This window comes from Sander vitreus, chromosome 22, assembly GCF_031162955.1.
Source record: "Sander vitreus isolate 19-12246 chromosome 22, sanVit1, whole genome shotgun sequence".
Classification (NCBI taxonomy): Eukaryota; Metazoa; Chordata; class Actinopteri; order Perciformes; family Percidae; genus Sander; species Sander vitreus.
This window is the reverse complement of record NC_135876.1, coordinates 1,907,780-1,932,814: the sequence shown is the minus strand read 5'-3', so window position 1 is coordinate 1,932,814 and position 25,035 is coordinate 1,907,780. Positions and strand designations below refer to the sequence as shown.

The following is a 25,035-nucleotide window of genomic DNA, read 5'->3' as shown; positions in this document are numbered from 1 at the left end:
TCCAATCGCCGGTGGGGACAGGGTCTGGATACGGCCACGGCCCAGGAAGACGCCCTTCTATCGCCCAGATCACTGGAATGTCACCGGGAAGAGTTATTATCGAAAATACGGAGACTCCAGTTAGAAACTAGAAATGACAGGGGTACTTTCCACTGTATTACAGACGGGCCATGTATTCTTTTTTATTCTTTAGAGTAAATATAGCTGGAAGCACAACAATTCAAGGCCAATCTCGATAATATTTAGGCCTACTAATAACTCCGATTATATTGGCAATGAGTTAAACTATACAGTGGTGTGAAAAAGTGTTTGCCCCCTTCCTCATTTCCTGTTCCTTTGCATGTTTGTCACACTTAAGTGTTTCGGAACATCAAACCAATTTAAACAAAAAGTCAAGGACAACACAAGTAAACACAAAATGCAATTTGTAAATGAAGGTGTTTATTATTAAAGGAGAAAAAAAATCCAAACCATCATGGCCCTGTGTGAAAAAGTGATTGCCCCCCTTGTTAAAACATACTATAACTGTGGTTGTCCACACCTGAGTTCAATTTCTCTAGCCACACCCAGGCCTGATTATTGCCACACCTGTTCACAATCAAGGCATCACTTAAATAGGAGCTGCTTGACACAGTAAGGTCCAACAGAAGATCCTTAAAAGCTACACATCATGCCGAGACCCAAAGAAATTCAGGAACAATTGAGAAAGAAAGTAATTGAGATCTATCAGTCTGGAAAGGGTTATAAAGCCATTTCCAAAGCTTTGGGAATCCAGCGAACCACAGTGAGAGCCATTATCCACAAATGGCGAAGACATGGAACAGTGGTGAACCTTCCCAGGAGTGGCCGGCCGCCCCAAAAATTACCCCCAAGAGCGCAGCGACGACTCATCCAAGAGGTCACAAAAGACCCCACAACAACGTCCAAAGAACTGCAGGCCTCACTTGCCTCAGTTAAGGTCAGCGTTCATGCCTCCACCATCAGGAAAAGACTGGGCAAAAATGGCCTGCATGGCAGAGTTCCAAGGAGAAAACCACTGCTGAGCAAAAAGAACATCAAAGCTTGTCTCAATTTCTCCAGAACACATCTTGATGATCCCCAAGACTTTTGGGACAACATTCTGTGGACCGATGAGACAAAAGTGGAACTCTTTGGAAGGTGTGTGTCCAAGCATATCTGGCGTAGAAGGAACACTGCATTTCATAAAAAAGAACATTATACCAACTGTAAAATATGGTGGTGGTAGTGTGATGGTCTGGGGCTGTTTTGCTGCTTCAGGACCTGGAAGACTTGCCGTGATAAAAGGAACTATGAATTCTGCTGTCTACCAAGAGATCCTGAAGGAGAATGTCCGACCATCTGTTCGTGTACTCAAGCTGAAACGAACTTGGGTTCTGCAGCAGGACAATGATCCTAAACACACCAGCAAGTCCACCACCGAATGGCTGAAGAAAAAACTAAATGAAGACTTTGGAGTGGCCTAGCCAAAGTCCTGACCTGAATCCTATTGAGATGTTGTGGTATGACCTTAAAAAGGCCGTTCATGCTCGAAAACCCTCTAATGTAACTGAATTAGGACAATTCTGCAAAGATGAGTGGGCCAAAAATTCCTCCAGGACGCTGTAAAAGCCTCATTGCACGTTATCGCAAACGCTTGGTTGCAGTTGTTGCTGCTAAGGGTGGCCCAACCAGTTATTAGGTTTAGGGGGGCAATCACTTTTTTCACACAGGGCCATGATGGTTTGGATTTTTTTTCACCTTTAATAATTAACACCTTCATTTACAAATTGCATTTTGTGTTTACTTGTGTTGTCCTTGACTATTTGTTTAAATTGGTTTGATGTTCGAAACACTTAAGTGTGACAAACATGCAAAGGAACAGGAAATGAGGAAGAGGGGCAAACACTTTTTCACACCACTGTAATTGCCAATTGAGCAACAGAAAACAACAGACATGGTCAGATTGCATACTGTCCAGTTAATGTATTGAACGAATTATTTTGGCTTGAGACGGTAACATTACAATAACTTTTCATATAAAGAACCTGGGAGGTGAAAAATCAAAAGCAGTTGAACTCCAACATGGTTCATCCTCACGTAGCCTAATGCAGGTTAATAGTGACACCTTGTGATCAAAATGGCAAACATCAGTCCCAGGCTATTAATTGCCTTCTCTTTCTCTAGCTTGCATCCTTAGTCTGTGATGTCTTAGATTATATCCTGTCCCCTCCCCTAAAACTCTTTATATACGGATTTTTCCAGACGTGGAGGAGGTGGGCGAACATACTTCATTTTTACTGAATCTTTGTTGCCGTTGAGAGATTACTAAATGGGCCTTTGGGCACAGGCCAAAGGGCCAAGGGCTCGGGGACTCATAGCTATCGCCTCCGTTGAAAAGTCACAGAGCTCAGTCTAAAGTAGGGATGTCCCAGTCATGTCGTTGGAAGGTACTCAAGAACCTTCAAATGTTCCCTTTGTAGAAAAACTTGGTTTAAGGGTATCCATGTGGAAGATTTAAGGATTTACAGTTTTTGAGTTTGTTGGGAGGAAGAGGTTAAAGAAAGAAAGTTGCTACTTGTAATGTTATATTAGGAATAATGGTTCAATGGGACAATTGTACACAGTTGAAAAAGCCAATATGCATTCATCACACGAAGACTTCATTTAAAAAAAGTCATTCAGTCTCATTCAGGAGAGCCAACATGGATTGTTCTCTGCAACTAAAATATGAAGAGAAAGAAAAACTGCTTCCTTACAGTAACTGCCGTTACACATTCCACTTCTTTTCCCCTAACAATCCCACTAAAATTACACAAGGATCAGTCCAGACATCATCATTTTGCTTTCAAAGAGGTTTATTGAAAGAAATATTTTGAAATGTTATAAAGTTCAACCAATGATAATGCTATCACACAATCAGAACCTAGAGCTTCACCATTTCCCCCTCCTTTCTTCAACATTTGACATGAATAAAGCACTGTATTGGCCAGCCCAGAATTATAAATCTATGGTTATTCCAGGGACTGATATAGTGAACACTTTTTAAAACATTTGCAAGAGTTTTTGGGACACATCACACACAACATAGTTTTGGGTTTTTTTCTCAGCAAAATGTTTTTAAGTGCTCATATTATGCTTTTTGGCTTTTTCTCTTTCCTTTATTGTGTTATATATCTTTTTTGTGCATGTTATAGGTTTACAAAGTGAAAAAGCCCAAAGTCCCCCCCCCCAAAGGGACTTACCATCTCCAACAGAAAACACTGTTCACAAACTGCTCCAAACAGCTCTATTGTAGTCCAGCCTTTACTTCAGAGACACACGTGGTCACTTTGGAACACACGTTATAATGCTCGCCTAGCTGCTAGCATGGCACGCCCTCATACTCTGCTTCTGACTGGCTAGTAGTCCTTACCTAGGTACTGTCAGGGCACGCCCTCATACTCTGCTTCTGACTGGCTAGTAGTCCTTACCTAGGTACTGTCAGGGCACGCCCTCATACTCTGCTTCTGACTGGCTAGTAGTCCTTACCTAGGTACTGTCAGGACACGCCCTCATACTCTGCTTCTGACTGGCTAGTAGTCCTTACCTAGGTACTGTCAGGGCACGCCCTCATACTCTGCTTCTGACTGGCTAGTAGTCCTTACCTAGCTACTGAGCATGTGCGACTCCCAACAAAGATGTTACAGCAGTGAGAGGTCTCACTCTGTAGCTAAAACAGAGAGCTCAACACACAGGGTGAAAAGAGGAGCTGCAGCAATGTGCAGTACAACAAAAATATGGTGTTTTCTGAAAATTAAACCATGTAAACCTATTCTGATATAACCTCTAAATACAATTATGAACCTGAAAATGAGCATAATATGAGCACTTTAAAGATATGCTACTGAAAGAAAGATGTGGTCCAAAACTGCACTCAGATGTGTTGATAATAGTCTTCAGAGAGTAGCCTATCCCAGCTGGGCGAAATATTTTAGATGCACTTGATTTAACTTTGTCAGGGAAGAGTGGAAACACAGCCCAGACAATGTAAATCAAGCACTCCTTGATTTTTGGGAAAGTTCTGCCCAGGACTGCCACACATGCATCACTCCGTTACAGTGGTTTGCCACAAAAGATACAAATATACAATATAATATTGTATCATCTAGGATCACTATATTTGCACCTATTCAGTACCCATCTCTTCCATGACCTGGAAGTATGTATATGTACAGTAAATATGACACTCCCGTAACTCGGAAGAATTCAGTGTTTCACTCTACACACAGTTTGCAAGCATACAGCAAAAATCAGCTGCTTTGCACATCAAACCCTCTCATTCCTGGCTGACTCTCAGTGCAGCATGCAAGTCAAAATGTGCACAATATGAAAAGTCTTTAGCATAATCATTCTAATCACCTTTAATTAAGCTCATCAATCAATCATTCTTTCAATTAGGTGATTATTTTAATGAGACATTAGAGCAGACTTTATTTATTTATTCATTTAGTATATTTTTCCTCTATAGTTTTCTGCATTTCAAAGCATGCCAAAGACATTTTTCAGTTCTGCATAGTGCTGGCTATACGAGTGCCAAAGAGTTTGATTCCTTTACAAGTAGTAGAAGTTGGTATGTACAGGCATGAAGTGACAGAGCAGATCCAGTGTTGTGTAATCGGTACCAAACCCCCCCTCCCCAAGTGCTCAAAATATCTACAAATACAGGACCCAAGTCTGTCGGAACTCATAGAAAGCCAAACAGAGCTGAAAAAAGCTCAGCAGTATGGAAGAACATAAGGAAGCTGTGTGTGTGTGTGTGTGTGTGTGTGTGTGTGTGTGTGTGTGTGTGCGTGTGCTGGGTTTTTATGTCCGTATGTGTGTTCAAATGCAAAGGGGAAAAAACACTCTAACCTCCTTAACCCTCCCCCAACCCCAAACACACCCACTCCCCAGTCCCCCAAGTATTTATTTTTTTCAAAGTGCATCCTCTACTTTTATAATATGCAGTATGCATTACATAAATGTATTCTGTTAGCATTGAATATTCCACTAAGGTCTACCGTCACATACAAGGAAGAAGAGTCAAAAACAAGCACATTCTAGTTTTGAGGTCATAGTTCTGAATGTAAAGATACAGTTCAGGCCACTAGGTGACTGTTATTGAACTAACAAAACTCTCACTACAGTATGTGTGATGGCGAGGAGAGCCCACTTGTAAAAATCATCACCTCAGCACTGCACTGAAGAACAAAAGGAAAAGATTCACTGGTAAAGAACTTGAAGATTCACTGTGTATTTACTGGATATTTGTAGAAAAGTTGGATTTGTCATAGGGGCCTTGTTCTTGGTGACCACAGGCAGAGACTGCTGGTGGAAACTTACTGATGGTAATACGTGTGTCAGCAAAGTAAACCATATAAAACAACAAGCAGATATGGTTCAGTAGTAAGAAAAACTCAGTAGATGTGTTCAGTGTCAGCTTATCAGCATTGGACATCCATGATGCATTCACTCACATTTTAACAGAATACTGAAAAAGGGGTCCTAGCAACTTTGTACCAACTGCGTTTCAACAATATTATGTTGAATCGCTATTCATCTTAACATAGCTAGAATCACTTTTTACAGTATACTAACCACTAGGGCTGCACAATAGATTTTTTTAATTTTTTTTATAGTCATCGCAATATTAACTGGTACAAAAAACGCGGAAAAGACACTCAAGAGATTTTTCATCAGTAGAAAACTGCACTTTAAAGGGTAACTACCGTTTTTTTTCAACCTGGACCATATTTTCCTATGTTTTTGTGTCTAAGTGACTGATGGGAACAACAATCTTTGACATTGGTCCAGTATTAAGAGAGATCTCTGCAGTCTGCAGCGGAGAAACAAGCTACAATGTAAGTTAATAGGACAACTGTCCAGCTTGTATTTACCTTTTACAAAAGTGCTCGTTTTGCCACTGACAGACTCAGATTAATATTCTAAGTGTCTGACAACATTATGGAAAGGATTTCTAAGGAGGTCGACCTTTCTGTTAAAGAGTAAGATCCTTTTTTTAAACATAAAAACATCCGCGAAATTGCATTCCCTAAACCCACCAGACTCCATGTAAATAAACATCATTTCAACACCGTAAAATACACTTCATTCAAAGTTGACAGAAACAAAATAAAACTATGAAAAGCCGTTTTGGGTCATCTTTCCACTTTCCCAACCATCACAACTCTAGGTTTAGTTGAAATAAACACATAGTTTACTGATTTACATGTGAAAATATGTTGGCTCTATACACGCTAAAAGTATTGCTTTTTTAAATGGAGTCTGGTGGGTTAAGCACTAGCAACCTCAGAGCTGTTTCTGGTTAAACACAAAGGGCTTTAAGATGTCGTAAAGGTCTATCTCTGTAGGGATCCTTTCCATAATGTTGTCAGACAGATTATTAATCTGAGTCTGTCAGCGGCAAAAAGAGCACTTTTGTGAAGGTAAATACAAGCTGGACAGTTGTCCTATTAACTTACATTGTAGCTTGTTTCACTGACTGCTGACTGCAGCGATCTCTCTTAATACTGGACCAATGTCAAAGAGTGTTGTTCCCATCAGTCACTTAGACACAAAAAACATAGGAAAATATGGTCCAGGTTGAAAAAACAGTAGTTACCCTTTAAAATGTAACTGTCATTCTTTTTTTAGTGCTGCCTGTTATATTCAATTTAATGTTCAATTTGTTCAATAAAACAATGTTAGAAATGATTTCCTTTCATTTATTTTAAATTCAACAAGCAATTTGTTGTATTTTAGCTGAATACTAAAAGCAGCAGAAATGCAGAACTGAGTACACTTTAATTTATCGCGAGTAATATCGTTATCAGAATATTGAACAACGTGCAGCCCTACAAACCACCTTCACCTTCACAATAATTCTCCGGGTTCAAGGTCTCCTAACCAATGTAATCACACCCCAAATATGATTTTAAGTCACTTTGAAACTATCCGTGGTTGAACTTTGAAATCATAGATAATCCAGCTGCATTTACACGCGAGTTTAAAATGTCACCGATTATTATTTGTGCACATTGTGCATTAAGTGCACCTTTGCAAAAACAGCCACACGGTCCAATAACTGCACAGGCAGGACGCTGACTAACTGTGAAAACCGGTACAACAGGCCACATGGACAATGTGCATTGAATGTGGCTTTGTGTGCATTTGCGAATTGATCAGTTTAGAATGATTAATAATTAAAAGAAATTGTATTATTAATAGTAATAATGTGTAGCACTGTTGTGTACCACTCTGCTGTTTAGAATAATTCACAATTGAAATAATTGTTTATAATATTAATGTGTAGCACTCTGTTGTGTACCACTCTGCTGTTTAGAATTAGTAATAATTGTAATAATAATAATAATGTGTACCACTCACCAAGCACTTCATACATATTGAATAACGATTGAGAATGGTTGTATGACGGTTCATTTTAGGATTATGAACAAAAGGAAACAAGATGGGGAGTGACATGTTTACACAGAAAGCCTTCACTTGCTGCGCCACATCAGCTGTTCCTTAACCCAAGACAACACACAAAAATCCTACAACAATGAATAAATACAATTAGTTTAGACCAGCGAGCAGAAATATACAATCTTCACAATTCTGCTTTACAGGGGGAACTCCGCCGGTGTTAAGGTTACGGATGTTACTGTGTAAATGTCACGTCCCTCCAGTTTGACTTTTTCTTTCTTCTGATTGGTTGGTTTTGAGCTCTGAGACAAAGGACAATCAACCCTCTAACACCAACGACACGTTCCTGAGTCTTTATTAAACATCTGCACTATTTAAGAAATAAAGTGCTCAAAGTTTACGGATGCAGTAGCACTGCTACAAGTCTCAACTGTTTAAAGGACTATGGCACTTCATCAGGCTTTCCATCTGTTAGGACTCATCATTGTGTGGTACAGGAAAAGGGTCTAGCCGTAGAATTTTGTATCAAGGAAGACAACTTGAAAATGTCATAGGTTTTTATTTCCCTTCCTCTTGGCAACTCAAAACTGATAAAACTGGACGATATGGCAGAAAAAACTTTTTTTACTATAAGGGCTTATCATTGCACCTGCTCTTAGTATTTCGTACAGCTTTGCCTGCCCTGAGGTATCTGGGTAAACTCCGCACCTACCCTGTCTTAACAGTGGCACCACCATCACCTTATCATAAATTCTGGGGGGGAATTACATTGCTATTTATTCTGATGGTTAGTGAGATTTAAAGGGGAAAGTGTATATGTTCTATCCAAATGCATGTGATGGACGTGCACCTTGCCAAGTGTTAAACTTCTGAGTTTTATTGAAAATATTATTATTTTATTTCTTTTTTAAACAGATCAACACTGTGTCAGTGCTGCATTATGGTCGGGTATGGTCTTATCCCAGCAATGTGCATCCGTTGAGCCAGACTACATATACTGTATAGTATTTCTTAGCATGCAGGAATTCCTTTCTCTTGATACTGTTTAATTAAAAAGGAACCAACCTTCATGGTGCTCACTGAGAAACCTTTATAAACAAAAGAAATCATATCATTCCCCATTAAAGCTTTAGTGTGTAACTTTTTGATATTAATGAACGTCCGCTACATTCAAGCCGTTGCCAAATGAGTTGCTACAAAGCTAATTCAGACTATCACCTCCACACAACTCTCTCTGGATTTCTCAGTAGGACTATGTTCAGGAGATTGTGGCGTCTGGTGACTTTCCCGCGCAGAAACTCGAGTGAAGATAATGACCTCTTCTGAAGAGTCCATCATGTTTTTTTAATCCTCCGTGTCCTCCTTGGCTACTAGCAACTGTGTGACGGGGGTGTGGGGGTGGTGCGCGGTCACTTGAGGCTTGTATCATGTAGATGCGCCGACAGTGTTGTTGTCATTACTTAGAATTCCTCATGGAGGAGACAGAAACTACGCACTATAGCTTTATGTTGCCGTTTTGTTGACATGCCAGATTGATCCAGTGGCTGGTGAGCGGTTGCACTGCTTTGATGAGACATAACCTTCCCCTGATGTGATATTATGCTGGCAGATGAAAGATGGAGGCCCAGACCAAAGATGTTTCTTAGTTCACAGTTTGAAAATCGCTTCAAAACATTACCTTCTCTTTTTCTTCTAAACTAGGGTTATGCGTTGGGTACTTTGGCGGAAGGCCGTCTACGTGTGGCATACAGCATAGCTGTACAAGGCCAATGCACTGAGCCAAATGAAACCTGAGCAGTGGTAACTTTCGTTGAACCTGAACAGGGCAGTGTGATAGATGCTCAGACTTTAATCAATCCTTAAACAAAATAATTGAACTAGGCTCTGTTAAGCTTCAATGATGAGCAGATAGATTGCCTATCTGTACATATGCATCATCTTCATATATCAAAGAAGAAAGTTAGTGTGTTGGTGGCCTAACGTGACATGACAAGGATCAGATGTGTATCTGAGGACTTCAAAATGGGAGGTAATGAACTTAAGTTAACATTTAATACAAAGTATTTCCAAAGACAGTGGTGCTGAAGTACAGTGTTGTCTTCCTGGGATCACTACTGCTGTAGTATTGCAAATTCTTGGATGACCTCCTAAGTATTTTAAAACTTACATTGTAAAGGTTTTTTTTGTATTTGTGCTGTCTATATTCAAAACACAAACACTCAATATCTGTCGTTACAAGCCACTAACATCAGTTTAGGGCAAAGAAAAACAAATGTGTCCTAAACATTAGAATCCAGTGACTCTCTACAATATGTGGAAGCAAACGTACTGTACGCCATGCTCTGCAAACGAGGACAAACATAAAACACGTAAAAAGGTTTAGACCTGGACTTACTACACATTATAATAAGATTAAAGCATTCACTCATCTCTTTTTGCCAGTGTTTGCATATTGTACTAGACATAGAATAATGGCGCATTCGGCTGGTCATTGTAAACTGGCAAACTTGTATTTTTATGGATCACATGACAGACTCGTACGTACAAGGTGAAAGCATTCTGTGTGCCTGCTCAGGTGAAAAAAGTAAGGACCGATAAAATCTGAGGTAGCAAATTCAACTATGATAAACCTTTTTTTCCTTTGTGCATGTGCATTTTTTTTAGAAATTACAACAAGCCAGTACCATGTCATCATATCATCAAAGTTCTCTGTTAAGGTCACAACTCATGGAATTAGTATACTGGGGTTCCCTGCTTGTTTAATTATTTATAGTTGGCTGTTTTCGGTGCACTATTGTCATGGTAAACTTGTAAGTTTGCCAGTTTACCTGTTTGTGACACTGCCCAAGCATGCCATATGTTCTTTACTCACTAGCAAATCTGTACAATGTTTATAATAGGGTAGCTGATATGTTCATCGAGAAAAATTCATGGCTTTTAACCCTCCAGTTCCCACCCCCGAGGTGCAAAACCAGCCAATCCAGTGTGTTCTTGGGAAGGGGATAGCGTTGGCTCCGCCTCTTGGGGCAGAACATCGGGGGGGATGAAACCAATGACAGAACGGGACAGCAGGTTTCCTGTTAGGCCAGCTAACACTACAATTTACCAGCTAGTTTGTGAGTTTATCGGAAGCGCCACGGACATATAGAATAGAATAATCATTATATCAATAGGATTTTCAGTGCAAGACGTAAATGGCTACTTGTTTCGTCATTATTCTGTCCGTTGTTGTCTTGTTCTTGTCAGTCTTCCAACACTGGACACAGCAGTAAAGGGATTCTTCTACAGAACAGTAGTCATTTATGTATGTATGTATGTGTGTGTGTGTGTGTGTGTGTGTGTGTGTGTGTGTGTGTGTGTGTGTGTGTGTGTGTGAAGTGTCTTTACTGTCCGCTTTACTTAGCAGATGACTGAGAGGTCCAGACCTGATCAGTCTGGGTCGACCTGGACTGAAGTGGCAGAGCTCCTCTCTGCTCTGTTTGTGGTTTTGGTTAAAGGTTGTACCGTTGTGGAGTTCAGAAAGCTCCGGGGGCGGGACTTATGGAAGAGAGAGACAGAGAGAGGCCTCAACCCTTTCCTTAACCCACCGGCCTGGCTTCACTCTCTCTGAGCTGTGTGTCCTTTCTTAAGAGGTCAGAGGCGAAAATTCAGCGGTGAAGATACAGTAGCTGGGTTTTTGGTGGTAGGTACAGTAGGTGCCTCTTGATTTCTAAGGGTACCATGAGGAACGGTAAAAAGAGGAGGGACTGCAGGACAAAACAGCACTCTTATTCTCTCTCTGTAGCTCTCCCTCCATCCCACTCTCCTCCCCCTTTTGCTTCTTCCTTAGCTCCCCCCTGGGTCAGAGCTGTGTCTGTGTGGTGTCCGTGAGTCCAGAGGTGTCTGTGGTTCTTGGAGGGACAGCCTTCTTTGGGTTTCAGGATCCAGGGAAGATACCCCTGTTCCAGTTGCTGGCCCAACCCCAGCCCCCATACATACCCCTGAACCAAAGTCTAACCCTGCTCCTAAGCTTGACCCCACTGCTGCCTCGCTCCCAAAATCTATCCCTACACCTGAACCTACAGCTGGCCCAGAAATGACTCCAGCCCCAGTGACTAGTCCCAGATCCAGATCCAGATGCTGCCCCAGGAAGTACAGTCCAGAGGGAGTGAGCTGGCCCTGGTTGGTGTTAATCAGTGGGGTGTCCTGGGGCTGCAGGGAGTCAAGAGGCTGGGCTGGGAACTCCTCAAAGTCCTGAGAATCCAAGATCTGCAGGGAAAGACAGGTCAATGGGACAGGCTGCTATTACTCTTTTACTCATTACTATTCATTCACTTCTTTTATGAGGGTTGACCTCTGTGTTCTGTGGTTTACAAGAAAAACAATAAGTCAAGGAAATGTTATAAGCAAACCACTCTGTGCAAAACTGCTACCACAATTGCTGTGATTACCATCATTATCATTTTTGATATGCAAATGGTTTTCATGAGGTTGAAGATCTTAAGCTGCGATACTTTTAGTCCCAGGAACAACTTTTCAAGGAACTAAACGGTTCCTTCAGCCAATTGTTAGCTCAAGTTCCACGCAGTCCCATAAAGACCCGTGAAGATTAGGCAAATTAGTCTGCTGCCGTATTAAAAAGCAAAATGACGGGCTGCTGGTGGTCACATGGGTGAACACACTCTACAGCCCGCAGTTCAGTGTGCCCTCCCGTTTCATCTAAAAACACGTTGAAAAAAAGGTTTTGTCATACTGCGACGACATTTACTGCTGCGTAGTATTACTGTAACTGCTGCAAGTTGGATGTACTGACTGAAATGTAGAGGACAAGGAAACTAAAAGCGCTGTCTCAACAGTAATCATCTGTTGAGTGTGTGATGGTTACTTATTTGTGCTTTAGAAGGTAACTGCTGTGAAACAATCAGGAAATAAGGTTTTGTTTCTCTCATTCACAGCTCCGAGTCAGGAAGCCGGCACCAAAGCCTAACTTTATTTTTTTCTATACATTTTTCCTCATTGTCCCTGGGGAAAGGGGTAAAGCCGCTGAAAAGGGGTTTTAGGTTTGACTGGCATGATATAATGAATGTATATACTGTGCGAAATGTCTTTAATTAAATGTAAATTGTTCAGAGAAAGAAAATATATAGTCACATTTTACAATAAAGTATTGTTGTTTAATTAACCAATTAACCTGTGAGAGGGAGCCCAGGGTGTTTGTCTCCAGTAGTGTAACAGGCTGAACCAGTCTCTCTCCTGGACCTGGTCTTGGGCAAGGACCAGGGTAAGGTGAGACCTGCAAGAGGCAACATCTTATTGGTCTGCAGGAAGTGTAGCCTTCTGTCTATTCATAGCCTGGGTCAGTGACCATAATAATAGAAAGACAACAAGCATCATTCTTGTACGTACATACCCTCTGTGTGTGTGTGTGTGTGTGTGTGTGTGTGTGTGTGTGTGTGTGTGTGTGTGTGTGTGTGCGTGTGTGTGTGTGTGTGCATGTGTGTGCGTGTGTGTGTGTGTGCGTGAGTGCGTGTATGTGTGTGTGTGGGTATATGGTGTGTGTGTGTGTGTGTGTGTGTGTGTGTGTGTGTGGGTGTATGGTGGTGTGTGTGTGTGTATGTGTGTGTGTGTGTGTGTGTGTGTGTGTGTGTGTGTGTGTGTGTGTGTGTGTGTGTGTGTGTGTGTGTGTATGTGTGTGTGTGTGTGTGTGTGTGTGTGTGGGGGTGTATGGTGTGTGTGTGTGTGTGTGTGTGTGTGTGTGTGTGTGTGTGTGTGTGTGTGTGTGTGTGTGTGTGTGTGTGTGTGTGTGTGTGTGTGTGTGTGTGTGTGTGTGTGTGTGTGGGTGTGGGTGTGTGTTGTGTGTGTGTGTGTGTGTGTGTGTGTGTGTGTGTGTGTGCGTGTGTGTGTGTGTGTGTGTGTGTGTGTGGTGTGTGTGGGTGTGGGTGTATGGTGTGTGTGAGTGTGTGTGTGGGTGCATGTGCATTTGTGGTTCATGCATGTCTGTGGCCAATGTCATATCTGAGCCCTCATTACACTAGTACATCGAAACAGAAGATGTGACTGACTGGGACTATGCCTGTGTGTGTGTGTGTGTGTGTGTGTGTGTGTGTGTGTGTGTGTGTTTGTGTGTGTGTGTCTGTGATCACCTGAGGTGGTGAGGAGATGGCGCTGTAGGCAGGAGGAACCAGAGCCATCTGTCTCTGGAGCAGCTGCATGATAGCTCCAATGTCCGTTGACATGCGACTCTCCAACCTGCACACAGAATGCAGTAGATGGTTAACTGTTAATCGCTACGGAGGAGACATTTGTATTCTATAAATTTGTTGCTTTTAAATATTTTATTTATTTCATTAAAACTGCAGATGTTCTTGAAGAAGGTGTGTGTGTGTTGTTGTTTGTTTTTTAATCATCCTGGTTCTAATTTTGTCCATTAATATCAGTTTCTATACAAAAGAACTCACCAAGTAAATTGCTAACTTTTGGGAACATAAATGCCTGATATGCTGTGTGTCCAAAATCTTAATGTGTAAAGTAACTAGTAACTAAAGCTGTCCGATGAATGTAGTGGAGTAAAAAGTACAATATTTCTCTCTGAAATGTAGCCGAGGAGAAGTAGAAAGTGGCATGAAGTACCTCAAATTTGAACTTAAGTACTTAAGTAAATGTACTTAGTTACATTTCACCACTGCATATTACAATATTTTGTCTACCCTCCACTTCTTGCATCATTCTGATTATTATACTTTTCTGTTTAGCTTATACTACATTTCTCTTTCCATCCTGCTGTTATTCTGTTAACTTTTGGAGCTGTAACACTCTATAGATTGATTGTATATTATTAGTAAATTGGCATCTTTCTGTGTGCTACACATACAGGAGGTGTAAGTTTTACCATCAAAACCTGCTGGGTCCTATCTGAGGCTCCTATACAGCTAATTAGGACTCAATCTATTTGGCTCTGTTCAACTTTCTAAAGTCCAACAGAGACTTTACCATATGTGCACATTATTTCAGTACTTTGGTGGAGGAGTTCTCTCTTAACACACCGCTATTTCCCATCCAAATTTCCTCACACACACCTACAGCCTGCTGACACATCGTATGCAGCAGAGGCATCCAGTCAATCATACGTTACAACTCTGAGCGTTCAGCTTGAGGCGCAGCCAGCCTCACGGCTATTAACCAGCAAAAAGACACAAACTGTGATCGCAACAAGACCTGAAAAAGGGGCCTCATCCAGCTGAAAGCTAAAGGCTACAGAGACGGAAAAACTTTCTTCAGAGGAAGCCAGGTAAAAGAAACTGTCAGATGACTGCAGGGTTTAAGCAGGGACTTTAATATTGTCTTCCTTCAACAAGTCTTCGATACAAAACACAAAAGAAAAGAACTGTCAGACCAACGTACGCATGCACACGAACCAGAACACAGACAGACAGACACACAGACACACAGACAGACACACACACACACACACACAGAAAGACACAGACAGACACACAGACAGACACACAGAAAGACACAGACAGACACAAAGACACACAGACAGACACACACACAGACACATAGACACAGACAGACAGACACCCACAGACCTAGAACACACACACAGACCTAGGACAGACACACAGACCTAGAACAGACACACAGACCTAGGACACACAGACAGACCTAGGACAGACACACAGACCTAGAACAGACACACAGACCTAGAACAGACACACAGACCTAGGACACACACACACACACACACACACACACACACACACACACACACACACACACACACACACACACAGTCATACCTGTTGAGCTGTTTCTGCAGCAGGTCCAGGCGTGTGTCCAGCTGGTTGCGTTGATGTCGGCCCAGGCTGTGCAGCGGCGTGTTGAGGGGCGGGGGGGAGGTAAGGCTGCAGCTGGGAACCTCCTGGTACTGACCACCACTCCGACTCTCCCCCCAGAAACTGAAGATGTGGGACACACCAGAGAATGCACCTGTCGGAGATGAAGACAGGTGGAGAAGGGGAGAGGGAGTGTGTGCGTGAAAAACAGGCATTACTGGACAATTCACAAGGATATGGGCACACTATTCTTAGTGCATTCCATTTGTACTCAGAAGTCAGAATTTCCGAGGTCAAAGTTGGAATCACGCCCCCTGAACGCGGATAAACTAGTTGGGGATTCAGAGCACCTCACAGTAACATGTAGTAATGTACAGTTTATTAGCACATCTGTCTTATTTGTGTATCATTAAACCAGTTGTACACACAGTACTGACATGTTGCTAAGCTGTTTGTATGCACTAACAATGGCTAACCTGGATAGAGCTAACCCCACAGGGAAATCCGACTTGTTTTAATGGAATGCGGTCAGCTCGGGTGTGACGTCATTCCCAGCTCGGCGTTCTGATTTCCGAGATAAATGGAACGCACTATTCTGTTGTATTTTACCTGACAGAGCGTTGCAGGTGTTCCCAGTCTTGGGGTCTCCATCCCCCTCAGTGTTCTTGTTGAAGTTCCGGGGCATGGCCTGAGCCTGCGGATTGTCCAGCATTGCTGGCGGAGGGGCGAGTCTGGTCATAACTGACTTCTCTTCCTGTAAAAGGTGTAGATCCAAGACATTAACACTAGTTTTTATTAGGGGTGGGGAAAAAAAATATCGAAAATCTTGATTTTTCCTCAGAAAGGATTTAAAAAAACATTACAGTACAGCATATTGTCCCAGCCCTAGTTTTTATTGTACCATGGTGTACAACAATGTCAAACACAAAACAGCTTTAAAATGAGTCATGATGAAAACTGTAGTTATACCTCATCACCACTGGAGTGTGAAGACACTGAGCTGCGATGTGCCTCCCATTGCCGCTGAGGTGCCTCCTCCTTTTTTTGGTTGTTGGCTGCTTCCCTGTGTCTTCGTCGCGCGGACTTATGGGACTTTTTAATTTCACCAGCATCTGCATCATCTGGACACAGGTGTGTGTGGAAAGATTCAAAAAAGAGGGGATTGGTCAGTCCAGCCGGATCAGGACTAACTTTTCAAAGATGACCACTAAGGGAGGACTCTGACAAATGTCACTATCAAACTAGAAAGGTGCACTCAGAAAACAGGGGTGGCTGTTTTGACATTCAGCTGCAGTGATCTGCACTTTACTATGTACAACCCCCACACTGGCGGAGGCTAGACACTGTCCGATTTACAGCCTCTCTGTCTCTGAAAACATTTTTTTTCTTCCACTCACTACCTGCTTGTACATACCACGGCAAAGACCAAAATGAAGTCTGCAACGGACTACGTGAGGCTTGTTTTTAGCTTAGCCAATTTCCGGAGATGCCTTTCGCTATCTGATTTGTTTTTGATCACCTACTGGCCGGTTGAGAGGAGTCAGCAGTCGACATAGCAGTATAAAAATAGAGTCAGTCATTACATTTTATAGAGTATGGGGCCCTTTCCTACTATTTTTGAGAAACCTTGACCGAGAGACCGCCATCTCGGAGTAATTGCTCCTAACCTTTATCATTCTAATGATACTTTATGTTTAGTTGCTTATCTCATTTAAGTATTTATTTAATTGTGTACATTTTTCTATTTTTTCTATTTTATTATTCAATGTATTTATTTTTTGTCTGTAGTGTCCACTCTCAACCTTTGGGCAATGTAAATATATGTCTGTGTGTAGAGTTAAGCTGAATACCTCTTAGTTTAATGCCTGTGGTTGGGTTAATAGGGGAAACGTGTATGTGTTGAAGGTTGTTTTTCTGGACTGTTCTACATTGATACTAATAAATAAACCAATCAATAAAGTCAATAAAATAGGTTTTTCAAAAATTGTGAATCACTGCAACCATGAGGGGTCCTTGAGCATGCAGGCATTCATTTACACAAAGAATATTCCAGCAGTATGATGCACACACACACACACACACACACACACACACACACACACACACACACACACACACACACACACACACACACACACACACACACACACACGACCGAAAGCATGATCATGTTTGAATGCCTGAATTTACTGAAGTTGTATTTCTGTAACCACTCATACAGTAGAGTCAGACAATTTGGATTTTTTTTTAGGGATGCACCGAATCCAGATTTTTGGGGTTCGGCCGAATATCGAATTCACTGGTTAAGATTCTGCATTAACACAGTAAACACATTAATGAAGTAAACAACGTCGACAGCAGTGCATTAAATGCAAAAGCATGTGCTTCGTCAACGTGTGCTTTTAGTTTTTAGCTGTGACTGTCCTTCCTTTGCCGTACCTGAAGTTGCTGCATTCTGGCTGCTGTCTGTAGATTCCTTCATGCTCAGCTCGTATTCTTCCAGATGTTTCATACCAGATGTTGTAACAGCGGTGATGTTGTGTATTGTTTAGGGTCCTCGCCACCACGAGATCAATCAGCATTGTTAACTGAACATGTAGCTGGACTTGAATGGCCTTCTTTTGACTGAAAGTACTGCCAAACAACACTTTTTCTGCTCACCAGTTCCATTTTCACTTCCTCTCAGCCTGCTGCATTGAACGCTCCACCTACGTAAACACCTTCCCGTAATCAACGGCGCCGTCATTACGTCGACCAGCATATCGCGTGTAGTGCAAGCGTAGGGTTCGGTTCACTGGAAAACAATTCTAAGGTTTGGCCGAAACCGAACCCCGTCAAAAAGCCCAATATTCAGCCGAATCCAAACCCTGGATTCGGTGCATCCCAAGTTTTTTTTAGCTGACAGTAAAACAAATGGCCGAAGCGAGTAATGGGCCGTTAAGGAAGGGTTACCTGTTTCTGTGCGTCTTCGGAATGATAACTTGCGTCTGCGTAACTTGTTGAATCCCCCACAGTTAGAGTCATCACTGCTCGGAGAGCCTGGGATCATGTTGGTCTGAAACGAGGACCAGCATTAAACAGCCTTTATTAAAAGAAAGAACATTGTGGGGATGATATGTGTAAAAGAAGCCACAGTAAGAATCAGTTAACCTTTATTCAGTTAAAGGAAAAATTTTCCTTGGATACTACCCCAACACAAAGAACACATTTTTGCTCACAAGTGCTCATATTATGCTTTTTGGCTTTTCCCCTTTCCTTTATTGTGTTATATATCTTTTTTGTGCATGTTATAGGTTTACAAAGTGAAAAAGCCCAAAGTCCCCCCCAAAGGGACTTACCATCTCCAACAGAAAACACTGTTCACAAACTGCTCCAAACAGCTCTATTGTAGTCCAGCCTTTACTTCAGAGACAAACGTGGTCACTTTGGAACACACGTTATAATGCTCACCTAGCTGCTAGCATGGCATGCCCTCATACTCTGCTTCTGACTGGCTAGTAGTCCTTACCTAGGTACTGTCAGGGCACGGCCTCATACTCTGCTTCTGACTGGCTAGTAGTCCTTACCTAGGTACTGTCAGGACACGCCCTCATACTCTGCTTCTGACTGGCTAGTAGTCCTTACCTAGGTACTGTCAGGGCACGCCCTCATACTCTGCTTCTGACTGGCTAGTAGTCCTTACCTAGGTACTGTCAGGACACGCCCTCATACTCTGCTTCTGACTGGCTAGTAGTCCTTACCTAGGTACTGTCAGGGCACGCCCTCATACTCTGCTTCTGACTGGCTAGTAGTCCTTACCTAGGTACTGTCAGGACACGCCCTCATACTCTGCTTCTGACTGGCTAGTAGTCCTTACCTAGCTACTGCACATGTGCGACTCCCAACAAAGATGTTACAGGAGTGAGAAGTCTCACTCTGTAGCTAAAACAGAGAGCTCAACACACAGGGTGAAAAGAGGAGCTGCAGCAATGTGCAGTACAACAAAAATATGGTGTTTTCTGAAAATTAAACCATGTAAACCTATTCTGATATAACCTTTAGATACAATTAAGAACCTGAAAATGAGCATAATATGAGCACTTTAAGTATGCATATATATATATATATATATATATTATGGCTGATATTAACCATATTGCTTCAAAGTATTCAGGATGTCTGTCTGAATCAGACTTCACATTACTCATTCTTTGATGAGGTTGTAAAACTCACATCTCGGAGGTTGAAGGTGATTTCCAGGTTGTTCCAGAAGTGGTCTGCGAACTCAGGATACATGTCCAGCACCTCCAGAACATCTTCTCTGAAGATTTTATGGAGGTCGCAGTAGGTTAGAGCCCTCACATCAGCGTTGGATTTACCTGGTCGGGAATACAGGTTGATAGGCTCGCCGAAGATATCATTCTTCCCTGAGAAAACAGAGGGAAACGGGGGAAAAGCAAGAAGTCAAAGTAGCTTTATTGTCAATATATTGAGCAGTCAGACAACAATATAACGACATTTGAGTGGCAGTTCCCTGAGGCATAAAAACATAAAAACATTAGACAGTTAAAAAAGGTCAATTAAAGTTAACATATACTGTATTTAACTTCTTAATGTTTCTGAAACTCTGCAATTTTTCATATAATTATCATAAATGGCCTGTAACAGCAAATGAGACTAACTAGTGTAATGGCAAAAATTACACTTGAGCACTGTTCCTTTTATTTCTGATGTTTTTATTAACACATAGCCTTCTCTCAGCACTATTGAAAGAACAGTTTGTCTCCCCTTATCATGTTGATTCGATCCTGCTTAAGCTGCTGAGACAGAAAGTCTGGGAGACGAAGCATAGGCCCTTTGTTTAAACTGATAAACTACAAGGACACTATAAACCATCTTCCTTTCCAGATCCGGGTCCTCCCTCTGCCAGTTACGGAGTACGGGAATGTAACCTCAGAGGTGAACGTGGGGGATAGGGGATAAGGTGAAGTGGGTTTATGACACCTTGGGAGATTTAGAAAGGTATCTGACAAGATCTTTATCTTTATGTGCATGTTAACCTATAACCTGTTAACCTTATCTGGACGCTGTCTGTGAGAAAATGTAAACCATTGTTGTAGATAGATCATGTTTGAATTGTCACTCCCCTTTTCCCAATGTGCATTTAAGCTCAGTGTTTCTTTGACTCATTTGAAGAATCAGTACTCACTGAGCTGCTTGTGCTTTTGTGACTCTGTTATTCTTCCTATATTTGCAAATATATCCTAATAAATACGAAACCCTAACTTGGTTCAGTTCTCCGACTGTCTTATTTGTTACATTCACTAAACTTTGAAACCTCTACCCCTGCTGGACCAGAAACTTCCATTACACTAGTTTTATATCGTTTTTATTAATGTCTCTGCCCAGGTCTGATTTCTCCTGTGAAGTCAGAGAATGATTTACGGCAGGTAGACGGAGCTACAGCAACACATTCTGAAGGGTAACACCAGAAAAGCCTGTGTTAGTGTATCCAGCCAGGTAAAAGGTAGCAGGAGATTTCTTTACATAGGCCTAATTATATTTTTATATTTTAGAAGTGATCTGCTGTAGTTATGGCTGATACTGGGCAGGACCATCACAGGAAAGAAGGAAATTAAACAAAGAACAACTAAAAGCTAAAAGGGAAAGTGAAAGACGACGGGGGAAACCCCGAGTCACACTCGGTCGGGCTTTCAACAGATGAAGAACATTACGGGAGTGTAAATGATTCAAAAACGTCAACGAATTGGCCCTCAGGTATGTAATATGTCTAGTTCATTCATAAAATAACTTTACAATGAGCGATGTGATTGTACGTCAGTAGCCTGTATTAAATTACGCACCCCCTTCCAATTAAACGGATGTTTTATTCCTTTTAGTCTGTGTTTGTGTTGGCCTGCTATTTTCTTTTCCCTTGTCCCCCTGTCCTTGTGTAAAGCAACCTTGGGTTTTGTCCAAATCGGCCACTGGAATCAACACAAACTGAAAGTTACATATAGCCACTTTAAAGACAATCACTGCAATGTAATGTGCAAGCACAGCATGCAGCAGCAGTACTATATGATGACAAGACAATGTACACAATGAAAACAATTCAAGGTTATGTCGTGTTATTGCAGAATTGAAAATAGTTTAAGTCCTACAGTGTGTGTACGAGTACTATTGTTACATAACAATAATTAAACTGCTTTTTCGATTCACTGAAATATCAGCCATGTATGCATTATATTTTATGGGGATATTTAAGGTATCCTGACATTTAGAGGATATCTATTTCTTGGCTGCAATCATTTTTTTATGAGCCAGAAATATGACAGTGGCATGGGACCAGTGTACTAGAAGTGTTTTAGTCAAAACACATTTTTATGTGAACACAACTGTGTTTATTTTGAACTTTGAACTATTGAAACATTATATAAGTATCTCAAAATGTAGGCCCAATAGATTATTTGGCAAAATTACTTAAAATGTTTAAGATCTTTTTCTCAAACAGTCTTAAAGTTAACTACCCGATTTCTTACCCCACCTTTTAAAATATTATGTTGCGTATCTTTTAGGGCAAGACATGCAAAAGTTACATAATCATTTAGAGCAAATAGTTAACTTCATTCTACATGACGGTCACCACTGGTGAATGCATTTAATGCTTAATATACAGTACATCTACACATATACAAGTACACACACCATGTGTACTTGTGTTACTTTACATAGCAGCACTATGCTATTAACTCATCCAACTGTTTTCCTGTTAAGGGAGCTAGATCCAATCTCCGCTTACATTGGGCAAAAGAGACGAGGTACAACCTAATCTAAATCGAAGATGTTCCACTTCCGGGATTGTTCAGATGCCGCTGGAAATTCTTTTTAGGCCAGATTTCTCTCACCTTCCTCTTTCTTTGTGTTGGCGTTCTTAACTCCAGTGGATTTGTGAGGACTATGGTTAACTGCTCCTCAGATCTCTGCAGGGTAAATCCAGACAGCTAGCTAGACTATCTGTCCAATCTGAGTTTTCTCTTTTGAAAGTACACATATTCCACCAAAACAAGTTCCTTCCCGAGGCTATTTTTGCTTTCAAGTCATTATTGTGTCCGGGGCTTAGCGCCGCCCCAAGACGATTGTGATTGGTTTTAAGAAATGCCAATGAACCACAGCAAGTTTTTCTCCCATTCCGGAATGCTGTGTGGACTAGCCAGACCCTCCTCCACAGCGCTGTGGGGGAAGGTCTGGCAATGCGAGACTAGGTACAACCTGATCATGTCTTTTGTTGTGTTGTCCTAAATCCACACTTCAACTATTAGAAGTAACACTCTATGCTCACCAGCAGAAGGCACTACCAGCTAATGCATATGTTGTAGTTATTGAGAGGCAGCATGGCCTGAGCAAGTACAGAGTCATCAACTAGAAAGGCATGCTGGAAGAGATATTCAAGTATAAATCAAAAAAGAAAATGTAACTGGGCAAGAAAGAGGTCTGCTACATACTTTTACAAAGTCTGGATTGACACAGGAGGCTATGGACCAGTGGATAACTTTTGTCCTGCTGATAAGTCAGGGCATTCCAGTCTGAACTACTCTTACTTGCTAGATCTCAGGGAAGCAGCCCTGCATTGGCCTGCAATGGACTAGACCTACAAGGGAAATTTAAATATTGGACTAAACTGTTTATACTTCTAAGTCATCTCCTGTAAGAGTAATGTTTCCAGATGTTGTCATGTTCTTCCTCAGATTTAGTTTCAAATAAGCTCAAAGTGAGCAATTAACAGGGGCTACAGTAGGTGGTTAATGTAATCAGTAAAACATATATTGACTGTGTATATATAAATATATTTTTTGTACCCAAGATGGCAACCACCACATCTCCTCTTAGTATCTCTATGGATCCCCTGGATATGAAGTAGACGGCAGTGAGGACGTCCCCAGCATGGACCAGCGTGTCACCCGGGGGTGCGTGGGTGGTCTTGAACTTCATGGCCAACGCCCTGAGGCAGCCCTTGGTAGAGCCCTTAAAAGCCTTACAGTTCTGCAGCAACGTCCGATTCAGATGGAGGCAGATATCTGCCTGTAGACACTCTGGGAAACCCTTCAGCACCTGGGGAGAGGGAGCAAAGGGCGCAGAGGGATGAAGGAGATGAGGACAAGGAAGGAAGAAGGGATAGAGAAGCAGGAGAGAACAGAAGTAGAAGACAGAAAGAAGGAATTAAAGAAGAAAAGAAGATAGGAGGCGAGTAAAAAAGCAGTAGATACACGTGGAGCAAAAGAGTTGGAAAAAAAGCAAAAAGGAGAGGTGAAAGGAGAGACACTTTACAATAAGGGTACATTAATTAGCATTAGTTAATGCATTAATAAGCATTAACTAACCATTATTAAGGGTTGAATAAATTGTCTAATAAACATTTGTTAACAATGCTCATGTTAACTAAGGTATTAATTGATGCATTATTTACCATTAGTTGATGCATTAACTAACTGTTAATCTCAGTTAACTAAGGTGTCTATTTTACCATTAGTTAATGCAGTAATAAGCCCTGACTAACTATTAAAAACAGTTAATTAAGGTGTTGATTATATCATTAGTTAATGCAGTAACAAGCCTCGACTAACTGTTAATAACAGTTAACTAAGGTGTAGGCAAGCCATGTCATTATGAGAAAACTTTTTTTATTGTTTATTTACGGGTTATGGTTGTCCACATACCTTTGTCCACTACATTTGTCCATCCTTCAACATATGACTTACTTTTGGTAGAGGGTGACATCAGGGAAAAGACTCCATAGTCTCCATGCAGAGGTTTGCTTCTTCCTTTGTCTTCATGTAGACATTAACTTAAAGCCCAACCTATATAAATTATTGTGCATGCTATATAAGCATTACGTAACCTTAAATGGTCACTTAATTAATGTGTAACAATACTGAATAAGCCTTACTAAACCATAACTAAACAGTTATTAATGCTCTTCGGTAGACTTATTGTAAAGTTGAGAACATATGCACCTTTACTAACACTTAATTAATGTGTAACGATACTGAATAACCATTACTAAACCATAAGTAAAGTTATTAATTCTCTTTGGTAGACTTATTGTAAGTAGAGAACATATGCACCTTAACTTACACTTAATTAAGTATTTAACAATACTGAACAAGCCTTACTAAACCATAACTAAACAGTTATTAATGTTCTTTGGTAGACTTATTGTAAAATTAAGAACATATGCACCTTAACTTACACTTGATAAATGCATAACAGTGATGAATAAACATTATTAAACAATGATTCACAGTTTATTAGTACTCTTTGACTTAAACATTAACACAGCTTTTAAACATTAGTGAAACACTGTCAATGTGAAATCAATAGAGCAGCCTTAATGGTACACACTCTACCTAGTGAGTGATGAGCTACCTTGACGATCATGATTATCCATTATCTAGATTGTGTCCAGTATATTAATGCATTGATGCATCTGACAGCCAGCAATCACAGCATTCGCATGTTTGTTTATATAAATCACAGTATATTATGAACCATAAATAATCATTATCATAGTGTAGCCTCCCCGGCTGAAAGATGGTCTGGCTCTCTTTAACTAATGGTTCCCCAAACATGCCTTGAACACACATCATCTAACCACTGTAAGAGCTGAGAAAACAAAGAAAACTAAATACTTTTAGTTTAAATATATCCATCTTTTTTATTTTAACCCCTTTCATACATATATTATTGTAAATGACCCTTTGAGTGCTTAAATTGAGTGTTACTTCCCATTCTTATTCAC

General features: G+C 41.1%; 1 protein-coding gene across 1 annotated transcript in view; it reads right to left on the bottom strand.

Moving 5' to 3' along the window:
* Positions 1 to 7,407: 7,407 nt before the first annotated feature.
* Positions 7,408 to 25,035, bottom strand: part of kcnh2b (potassium voltage-gated channel, subfamily H (eag-related), member 2b) — a 323,192-nt gene continuing 305,564 nt past the window's right edge. Inside the window, exons 15-23 of the mRNA XM_078280719.1 lie at positions 23,096 to 23,348; positions 19,470 to 19,663; positions 18,210 to 18,312; positions 16,227 to 16,378; positions 15,867 to 16,011; positions 15,222 to 15,411; positions 13,566 to 13,671; positions 12,614 to 12,715; positions 7,408 to 11,691 (exon numbers count right to left, since the gene is read on the bottom strand). Of these exons, the coding sequence (XP_078136845.1) occupies positions 11,269 to 11,691; positions 12,614 to 12,715; positions 13,566 to 13,671; positions 15,222 to 15,411; positions 15,867 to 16,011; positions 16,227 to 16,378; positions 18,210 to 18,312; positions 19,470 to 19,663; positions 23,096 to 23,348 (1,668 nt within the window). The 3' untranslated portion in view covers positions 7,408 to 11,268. The remainder of the gene's footprint in view (positions 11,692 to 12,613; positions 12,716 to 13,565; positions 13,672 to 15,221; positions 15,412 to 15,866; positions 16,012 to 16,226; positions 16,379 to 18,209; positions 18,313 to 19,469; positions 19,664 to 23,095; positions 23,349 to 25,035) is intronic.